The following is a 10,766-nucleotide window of genomic DNA, read 5'->3' as shown; positions in this document are numbered from 1 at the left end:
TCATACTTACAGTGTTCATATTGATTAAGTGTTGTACTAGAAGTCTCTTGAGTTCAAAGTTAATAAAATGTAAAATGATTAAGTTGCATTCAATTTGTATCAAGCAAATGTAAAAGTCTTAATGTCTTGATGCATGATCGATCATCCAGTAAATCCCAAAGGTTGATTCTGTTCATCTGGACGTTTTCAGTGGGAGAAACATTTCGTCACTCATCCAAGTGACATCTTCAGAATATTACGTAACTGCAAATTATGTTTTTTTTTATTTAGTTGAACTTCAAACCCATAAATCATGTTATTCCTAGTATTGTGTATTCGCTAAGGGCTAAGTCTGATTTGCTCAATTAAAGACTCAGAATACTAGTGTGCATTATATAATTATTCATAGGTTTCAGACACATACCCGACGCACTACCCTACCCTAAAGTAATGTTCTTTTCATCTATCCATGGAGGAAAAATTAAGATATGAAGAGAAACTATGAATTTTGGGGACTTGTGATCCATATTCTGGTCTGACAGCTTTATTTAAATCCCTGAAAGTGGCGACTTTTATTTACAGTTTCAGAGTGAAAGCAAAGCAAACTACAAGGTCCACATTTATGGGAACTTTGCAACAGATTTGGGAAGAACTTTCTAAAGAATATTTGATTTCTATTGTAGAAATAATGCCACGTGTGTGTTCAGTTGTTATATCTGCAAGAAGTGGCTACTTTGATGAGTCAAAAGTTCAGAATATATTTTGGTCTATAAATTACATTACTTCTTTTTTGAACTCAAATTGCTTATTGCTTATGCTTTTCATTTCAGAGTGCAATGAGACATTAAAGTGCATAATTTTCAATAAAAACTTAGCAGTAGAGTATGTGTGCATGTGTCCCCAAATTTCAGTTATATGAGAGATTTACAGTTGTGAGGAAGATTTTTACCTTTGGTTTGATAATAGAGACACTGAGGACAATCTGATGATATTTACTCAGTGAAAACTCTAACTCCTCTAAATGTATCGCAATCAAATGAATTTCCAGGTCTTTGAGGCTAAGTTCCTTCAAATCCAGCTGTCAACTGATATTCAACTTTTTTTTTTTTTAATCTCTATCAAGAACTGCAGTGGATTGAAGAGGCTGATAGAAAAGCTAAACAGTGACTACAGTGATTTTAATGAGAGTCATTTGGAGGAAACTGAAAAATGATCATGTCTTTTGTATCTCTAGCCAGGAATTCAAAGAGAGACATATTTTGTAAATTGAAGATGGGACCTAAACTACATGTCATAGATGTTTGTAGACATAAAAGCTTAAATGCCCAAAACTGAAATAACAACAAGAAAGTAGTTTCTGGGACTTGATCAAATGAGAATGAATAATGTCTATTTGGACTGCCTATAAAGAAACGCACACAAACAAACAAAAAAATCATCAAATTACAGAAAGATGATAAGAGTTTTCTCATAGCAGACTTTTCATGATGCAACAAAGAATCAGCCACACTGGCTGCTGATCTTGCTTGCTTCTCTCGTTCATAATCAAACATGAAGTTTTCATTTTGATGAAGTAATTTTTAAAAGTTAAGAGATGAAAATACTTTCCAATAAAAAGGTTTTTCGGCTGAAATAGTCTACTGCACCCAGGAGGGGGCGAAAATGCGCCAGTCATCTACTTTGTTGACTAAACGAAGAAGACCAATTTCCGGACTTCAGTTGAGTAATTGTACTTGGGAATGTTGTGGTCTGGTACTGTGTCCTGTCTGTCGCCGTTTTCCTTTATTTCTTTAATCCTGCCGTGTTAGATACGGTTTCTGTGCACTTGATGGCGGTGTGCGCTCACGTCTCCAGAGTCCGTTCACTTTACAAGAGAATTTTGGTCCTGCACCGCTTCCTGCCCATAGAGCTCCGAGCCCTTGGTGACCAATATGTGAAGGACGAGTTTAGAAGACATAAGAGTGCAGGACCCAAGGAGGTCAAGAGCTTCATGACAGAGTGGGAGGTAAGGCGGGTCACGGCGGTCAAGCCAGCCGCGGCTAGACTTTTGTTGCACTATATTTCAGATATTACGGTACAGGTGCCGACTGTCTTCTTTATCTGCAGATTTTCACCATTTTACTTCATAGTCCAATAGACATTTGGTTATATTTGCAAATAGAATAAATTATCATCCTTATGTTAACGCATTGTTGAAAAATAGAGACAGAAAATGACAAAATATGAAATAATTTGTCTTCTCACAGTATTCTACGTGTATTAAAAAAAAAAAAAAGTTACCAGAAGGTGCTATAACTATTTCACTTACTCTGGGTGATCTCCTCTCGACCTCTGGTGACTTATGACCTGTGACCTTGAGCTCAAGGATCTCAAGCATAGCAAAAAGTGCATCATGAATATCCGTTACTGCTCAAGAACATTTAAATACATGTCATTTGACTAATATTACTGCTTTTCCTCATTTTCCTACACCACTGGATGCTGTTTTAGCAATGATTTGATGATTAGTAGTTATTTAGTGTGATTTAAATTAGGCCCTAATCCAAAGAAACAATAAAAAATATATGAAACGTTTCTCACTGATTCAAAAAGGAAGACAGGATTTCAGATCATTTGAATATAATTATTCCCAATAAAGATTTTTTCCATTCATGTTAATGCATATATTTCATTTCATGGCAATAAATGAAATCTAGCAGCCACAATGTTTAATAAGTGTGTGGGAGAGCAGATGCTAAATGCTCAAACCTGATGTTTGTTTCCTTCATCCCCAATCTCCCTTGCAGAACTACAAGAACACTCTGCAGACTCAGGTTCTGGAGTCAGCTGGGGAAAGATACAACTCAGTAAAGTTTGGAGACCACTTGTCACATAAAAAGCTCAATGATTTCCAGGATGAACAGATCAGCCAACTGTATGAACTCATGGTGGAATCCACCAAATCCAAAAGACAGTTTGACATACAAGAGGACAGGAAGTGAAGCTGCAGGCCAGAGAGCAGTGCTTGGACAGAAAGAAGACAAAAACAAACAACATATGACTATGATGAATTTAAACTCGTGAGTGCTTTAGGTAAAGGGTGGTGCTCTAAGGAGTCTTTTAAGAATATTTGATTACGTTAAAATGCTGTGTACTAATTCTGTGTTGCTTTGTGTGACCCTTTTTTGGTGCAAATAAAAGTGATGTTATGCTCCTCCTGAAGTACATTAGCACGCTAGTAATGTAAGCATAATGGTCACTCCACATCCAGCCGTATCACAGTACAGCTGTCCAGTGACCGTTTGCATTTTGCCCTGCATTTCTTCAGCATTTTCTGCCCTTTAAAATCTCTAGACAGCTCTTAATGTCTGCCACGTAAATGTGCTCCAGCATGTTTAGAGTAGGGTCATCTACTCATTGGGGGGGTCAGTGTTTTGGTCCTCAATTGTCCTTGGGCAAAGTACTGAATCCTAAATTCTTCCCAGTTCATCAGAGTTGTGAGTGTGAATGTTAGATTTTTCACAAGTGCTAAAAGGCATAGAGTAAAGTGATGTATTAAAGTCTATTTGTGTGAATATGAAAATGTGGCTTGTAGGATCGAATTCTTTGAGTGCTTAGTAAGACTAGAAAAATGCTATGTAAATATTACTACATTTGCTGTAGCACTATTAATTTAGTTGCACTAGGTTTGTGTTTATCTAAATTGGTAGCTCTAATAGAAACTAAGCAGTTTTCTTGTTTATCTCTTAAATATTTTGAACATCTGTGACACAGCACAGAAAAAGCAACCCAAGGATGTGTACTGAGACAGCCAAGCAGTCAAGACAAGCGTACTTTTTAATCCCAAAAAGTTGATTCTGTTCATCTGGATGTTTTCAGTGGGAGAAATGTTTCCTCACTTATCCAAGTGAATTCTTTAGTCTCAGCTGGCTGCAGGTTTCCACAGCTTTATAAAACATACCTTTGCACAATTACTGAAACTATCACCACTGGCGAACAATGGGCTGTGAGATGAGTTTTTACTCCAAGTTTCCTCACAGCGTTACTGGAAGCCAAGCCAATGCCATTCAGAGTAAGCATCTGGTTAGATGTTATATTTGTAACATTTTTATGGCAGAGTACAATAACCTCAGTTTTATCTGAATTTTGAAGCAAAAAATTAGAGGCCATCCAGGTCTTTCCTGCATTTTAACTAATTGGTGTATTTTATCTGGCTTCATGAATAGATAAAGTTAGGTGTCACCTGCATAGCACGAAATGTAATTCTATGGCTTCTGATGATGCTGCCTAAGGAAAACATTTATTATGTAAACAGAATTGGTCCTAGCACTGAACCCTGTGGAACTCTATAATTAACATTAGTGTGTGAAGAGGACTCCATTTACATGAACAAATCTATTAGATAGATATGATACAAACCACTGCAGTGCAGTACCTGTAATACCTACAGCATGTTCTAATCGCTCTAATAGGATATTATGGTCGACAGTATCGAACGCTGCACTGAGGTCTAGCAGGACAAGCACAGAGATGAGTCCACTGTCAGAGGCCATAAGAAGATCATTTGTAACCTTCACTAAAGCTGTTTCTGTGCTGTGATGAGCTCTGAAACCTGACTGAAACTCTTCAAATAAACCTCTGCAGATGATCTGTTAGCTGTTTGACAACTACTCTTTCAAGGATGTTTGATATGAAAGGAAGGTTGGAGATTGGCCTATAATTGGCTAATGGTCAACTGATGGCCTTTTAAGTAATGCTTTAACTGCTGCCAGCTTGAAGACCTGTGGTACATAGCCTATTAATAAAGATAGGTTGATCATATTTAAGATTGAAACATTTGTTAATGGCAGGACTTCTTTGTGCAGTCTTGCAGGAATGGAGTCTAAAGGACACAGTGATGGTTTGGGGCAGGTGTGTCAAACTCAGTTACACACTTTAGGTCGGATATAAATGTATGTGGCCTGCAGGCCTTGAGTTTGACACATTTGGTTTAGAAGAAGTAATTGCTAATTCAGAAAGATCAATTGAAGACAAGAAGAGTCTAAATAAATGTCAGTAGTATTGAAAGAAGCTCTACATAATATTACGCCTGGGAGATGGCTATGAGAACTTTCTCTAAATGTTAAATACTATTTATCATGCAGCCGTAGAACGAACTCGTTATACACATAAAACAAAATCTATATGTGACTCGGATCTTTACACATACCTAAAAGACAAAATGCAGCAGCAAAATCAGTCGACACACACAGCAGTAGGCCTCTCTTCATAAGATAACATAAGAACTTTATTTATCCCAAGGGAAATTCTTTTATCATACACGTGCTGAATGCAGCAAGAGAGACAGAGGAATAAGATATACAATATATACAATAAGAATATATTAGTAGTATACAGTAATATACTGTAGGATAGTGCAAAATATAATATCAAATAACTCTAACAAAGTAACTATATGACTATATCCTGAAAAATAAATAGTTATGGGAACAGAATAACTTTGGTATTAATCCTCAGGAAAATCCGCTACAGAGTGAGGAAGAGCTGTACAGTCTTAATGCCACCCGTACGAAGGATTTCCTGTGGTGGTCAGTTCTGCATTTCGGGGCAATGAGTCTTTTGCTGCGTTTGCTCTGATAGTCCATCATGGAGGCATGCATGGGGTGGGAGGGGTTGTCCATGATACAATGATGGCAGTTTTGAATGCTGTTTTTCTCATTCAAAGTAATCAAAAGCACTTTGGGGACCTTTAGCCTTAAGAACTAATACTTAGTAAAGTAAAATACACCAAATGTAAGGAGCTACAGAGAATGTGCCTTACCAGTGTGGAGTCCATGCAATCTGGCTGGGAACCCCCACACATGCAACATGCTTAACAGCAGTGTCCCACTGGAAACAACAGTGACATGTGGACCCTTAGTATTAAAAAAATTCTATTTAAATAGTAAAGTTTGAGAAAGTTCACTGTGACTCACTCAGTACATTATATCTCAGCTACACCTGCCCTCCTGAATCCTCCGGACTCTGAAAAGAACAAGGATAGGACATCTTGGCTTCTCACTTCACCTCTCCACCAAACATTCACCTGGATGCATGCTTCCAGAATCACTGCTCTTAAAATTTCAAAAGTAAGAAAATCTGCCATGTTTACTCCTTAAAAAAATATCCTCCTGACTTACCTGTTCAAATTCAGCGGAGTAATACGCTTCTCCTCTCTTACAGGGATCAATCCTCTGTGATTACCTGTGTCCAGTGTTGAATAGAATCTTTATTCTAATTAATCAGCTATTGTGTGTGTGACACAATATGACAATATATAATAATACAACAACACTAAATGGAATATGTAAGCAACACAAAAAAATGGCAATAATGTTAAGCTGTCATTGCCACTATCATCGTCTTTTCTTTTAGCATAGCTGTTTGTAGTAAAAATTAATAATTCAAATATTGGATTGTGTTAAGGATTATAATAACAACCAGCAACAACAATAATAACATTGGTAACAAGCCAAGAAGGAAGAACAGGAGTGATTAATAATAATAATGGAAAACTGATTTAAGTTAAATATTAGATATTCCAGAAAATGTTTCCACGAGGCTTTTGTTGTATGTCTGACCAAGTAATATATGATGGGGGAAGATGGATCCATTTGAGTATGTACTGCAGTTGATTTGCCAAAGAATAAAAAATGTGGAGTTCTAGGACTCTTTGTGTTTTTGTTTTTTGTATAGTTGCCAGTTTTACTCATGGGTGTCTTGTTCTTCAAGTAGAATGTTGAAATGACTGAATCTAGAGGAGCGAACCAGCTCATTGCTGGATGGGTCAGAATTATAGAAAATAAGTACAGTGTAGGCTTGTAGTGAAGACCGCCTAAACCGAGACCAAGACCGAGACCAAGTCGAGACGAAACCAGGACAGAGACAAAAAGTCTTTAAACTGCAGCCAGATGCTGCTTCATTTACGGGTCTCAGCCATATTTATGTGTTTTTGCTTTCGCACAGCCCTCCTCACCGCTGTCTACTGTCTCACTCACTTACTGAGAGGACAGACGCACTCTCCACCTGACTGTCGCGTCTCTCACCCTCTCTGTTTTTCACATACTGATATTATCCTATATCCTCGCATGTGATTGGCCACAATATGGAGGGATTGGAGCATAGCTGAGCCACTGAGAGCTGAGCAGCGAAAGGAAATTAAGTGAGGAGCCGGCTCTCGCTCAATGGCTTCTGACTCTTCTGATTCACTACAAAGCACTCTCTAAGCACGGCTCTTAAAGCGGATGCTTTTGAAATGACTGAAAGATTTATTAGGCTGTGTTTTGAGCTTTGTTTAAAAAAAGAATGACTTCATATAGGAAAAAATATATATCACATATGCAGGACACCTTAAACTAGTTTTTTAATTAAGCAGCAAGGCAGAACAAAGTCAAGGCTGTATCAAGACACAGGGACTAAACCCAGATTCAACCAGACCCAGAACTGATCCGGAATTAAAACAGGACTACAACAGTTCAAAATCAGGACTATTTAGGACTTAACCAAAACAGAACCACAATCAGAACTAGATGATAGTGGCACTAAAAATCATCATAGACCTGCACTTGCCTCTGTCAGTGCGCCCCAGGGCAGCTGTGGCTACAATGTAGCTGCCATCACCAGTGTGTGAATGTGTGTGTGAATGACTGAATGTAGTGTAAAGCACTTTGGGGTCCTTAGGGACTAAGTAAAGCGCTATACAAATACAGGCCATTTACCACAACACTTATTTTTTAATTCTACCAAAGTACAATATTTAGATTGAGAAACGTTTATATAATTATTTAGCCTTGTTGTGCAAACAAGCCCGCATAACTTAATAAATATAGAATTTGAAAAGTAACAAATGGCATCTAAAAAGATATACTAGGTCAGTGGTTACCAAACTTTTTTTGCTAGGCCCCCCTTTGTTTTACAAGAAAAATGTTGCCCCCCCGCACGCGCACGCACAAGCACATCCTCCAACCACACACACACATATTTTGCTTCATTGCGGTTTATTTCACACCTCAAACATTTAGTAAACAATTAAGCAAATACAAGTAAACTGCAATAAATTACAGGTAGTAATAAAATAAACTACTAACTCTGTTACGCTATATCCGCACCTACACGGGTATTTTTGAAAATGCAGCTGTTTCTATGCATTTGGACCTTTCGTCCACGTAAACAGCGTTTCAAATCACCGAAAACTGAGATTTTTTAAAAACGCCGTTTTTTGCGTTTACGTGTGGACGAGGAATACAGAGTTCGTCACACAATGTCAAAGGTATGTTCCTTTTTTCACGTCACGCTGTGGCCACGTTATTGTTTACATGAGATGAATTGCAGAATGGCAGATAGAGACAAAATACTGTTAACCTGACTATCTTCAGTTTTTAAACACTTAAATATAAACACACAGTTACTGTCCCTCCATTTACAAAGGCAGAGGCGTCACGGTGTGATTATTTTACATGTAGTTGTTTTTTTCCTGTGGAATAATATTCAACATTACTATGAATACATTTTTCAAAAAATGCCTCTCTGTGCAAAATGGGTTTAAAAACATAAACAGCTGTGGGATCCTGTTTGTCTGTGATTTGAACCGGGGGACAAATCGTGGCAGGATCAGCCTGATGTTATTTGTATCCCACTGTAACTTTACTGTATAAAGAGCTAACATCTCCAACATGTCAGGAGTCGTTAGTCATTACAACAAGTATTTGTGAACTAAAAATCAAGGATGTGGGATCCTGTTTGTCCGTGATTTAAACAGCCAGCAGCCCAGCGCTGCTCCCGACGCAGGGAAAACCAATCCTGCAGGGAGACCTACCTCGGCACTTGTGCAGGTGAAGCCAGAGGGAAGATTTGCTTCACCATATTTTCTAGTCTTTGGCTTAGAATGAAGTTGGTTTGGAAACATATTCAGCGATGCTTCATCTCCTGCTTTGCGTTTGTGTGGGTGCCCCGTGCTAGCAGTGTCCAGGTGGTCCCCCCCCTTTTCATACCGCCCCCCCCGCAATGGCTCTGCGCCCCCCCCGCAATGGCTCTGCGCCCCCCCTAGGGGGCGGGCCCCACATTTTGGGAAGCTCTGCACTAGGTAATAGATACATGTTCTGATGAGTTTTGGCAAACAACCATTTGACTAACATGTGTGTCTCACCTGCTTATGTTCATCTCTGTTCTGTCCTCATTCTCCTCTCTCTCTCTGCTCCTCTCTCTCCCTCTTTGTTCTGACAATCAAGCCAAACACCAACATCATCAAATATACAGTTGAAACCAGATATTTACAGACTCTTCAGATAAAAACACTTTTTTAATTGTAACATCAAATCAGACTAAATGTTTATTTTTTTAGATTGATAAATATAAAAACATATTTGTTAACTTTAAGAGTAAAGAGAGAAACTATCTGTATTTCTTAATTGCAAATGGCACCAAATTGTATTCAAACTGAGCCACACTTATGGAGCTCCACAATTCTTTTCCAGGTGTTTTGGTTGATATCTCTGGATTTTCCCATGTCACAGAAACAGGCTCTGTGTTTTGCCTTATATGCATCCACAGCTGTGCCACCAATTTACTCACATGGACTCTACTAACCTATCAGAAGCTTCTTCAGCTCAGAATGGAATCGTCTGGAGTTTTCTTATTAATTAACAATAAACTTAGTGTATATGTACTCCTAAATTTGATGAAAGAGATAAAAAATAAAAAGCTCTGTCTCTCTTTATTCTGACATTTAACTAATTCAAAAGATATTTCAATATTTATTTATCCAAAACAAAACAAGTTTACTCTAAACTGATGTTGTGCAGTAAAAAAATGTTCTTGTGTTTTCCATAAAGTGTATGTAAATATCTGGTTTCAACTGTCAATATACTGCTGTGTGTTGAAATTCCTCTTGTTTTGCATAGAGATATACTGAACAACATACAAAGCATAATATATAAAAAACCTTCTACCTGAGTTTTTTCTTTGTAAGAAGCCCATTACGTCCATTGTTGTGGTCATCAGTACATAACTGAAACTGGTTTAGAGAGCTTTATTTAGCCGTGGAGGGAAACAACTGAAAATATGAAATAAACACACACGTAAGCTAAGACTCTCTAAAGAAACAGCAGTGTTGTTGTTCGGCTTTTCATTTCGCCATTTGTTGATTCACTCGAAGAGCAAGTAACGTAATATGGGTCAAGTGATCAGTTTGATATCAATCTTTTGTGATACACCATATTTACATTATTGGTACAGTACGAATGATTTGCTTTGGTACCTGCTCAAACTTCAGCTCTCCTCTGTCTGCCTGGCTGCGCTTCTCCAACAGCAAACTCGCAGGCAGCAGCTTCCCCCCCGCCTCACTCACACGTGTAAGTGCTGTGTTCAGTCGCCTATAGTGCCTGACCTCGGATCATACCGAAAATTAGGGGGAATTTACAACTGTGCGGTTTGTGCTTCGAATAATGTGTGTAGTTTTTGTTTTATACAGTTGTCAGTCAGGCATCTAACTATGAAACAAATTACACTCCAAAAGTTAAAAATTACCCGGGCTTAAGGCCAGTAAGTCACCCCCCCGCTCCGCCGATGGTTGACTCCAAATCTCCCGACCACTATGTTGATCTGAGAAAGCAAGACCGAGACAGCGAGACCAAGACAAGAGCAAGACCACGTAAGAGTGGCCTCGAGACAACACCGGTCTCGAGACATCCAACTCTAGTACAGCGGACCCTCACTATAACGCGTTTCACCTTTCGCGGCCTCACTGTTTCACCGATTTTTTTTTTTACAGT

The 10,766-nt window shown here is 38.4% G+C and overlaps 1 protein-coding gene across 1 annotated transcript; it reads left to right on the top strand.

The window, feature by feature from the left end:
• Positions 1 to 1,681: 1,681 nt before the first annotated feature.
• On the top strand, positions 1,682 to 3,541 carry sdhaf3 (succinate dehydrogenase complex assembly factor 3). Its single transcript, XM_085262932.1, has 2 exons — positions 1,682 to 1,984; positions 2,766 to 3,541. The coding sequence occupies exons 1-2, from the start codon at positions 1,808 to 1,810 to the stop codon at positions 2,958 to 2,960; spliced, it is 372 nt and encodes a 123-aa protein (XP_085119058.1). The 5' UTR covers positions 1,682 to 1,807; the 3' UTR covers positions 2,961 to 3,541.
• The last annotated feature ends 7,225 nt before the right edge of the window (positions 3,542 to 10,766 follow it).

This window comes from Mchenga conophoros, linkage group LG22, assembly GCF_057382185.1.
Source record: "Mchenga conophoros isolate Kocher_MC1m ecotype Shallow Benthic linkage group LG22, M_conophoros_male_GT1.1, whole genome shotgun sequence".
NCBI classification, from domain to species: domain Eukaryota; kingdom Metazoa; phylum Chordata; class Actinopteri; order Cichliformes; family Cichlidae; genus Mchenga; species Mchenga conophoros.
Note: the sequence above shows the minus strand (reverse complement) of the source record. Positions and strands in the feature narration are given on the sequence as shown.

Excerpts from the sequence above, each read along its gene's own strand:
- sdhaf3 (XM_085262932.1), top strand. The coding sequence starts at position 1,808 with ATGGCGGTGTGCGCTCACGTCTCCAGAGTCCGTTCACTTTACAAGAGA. Across the intron at positions 1,985-2,765 it reads GCTTCATGACAGAGTGGGAG|AACTACAAGAACACTCTGCA; the intron begins GTAAGGCGGGTC and ends TCTCCCTTGCAG.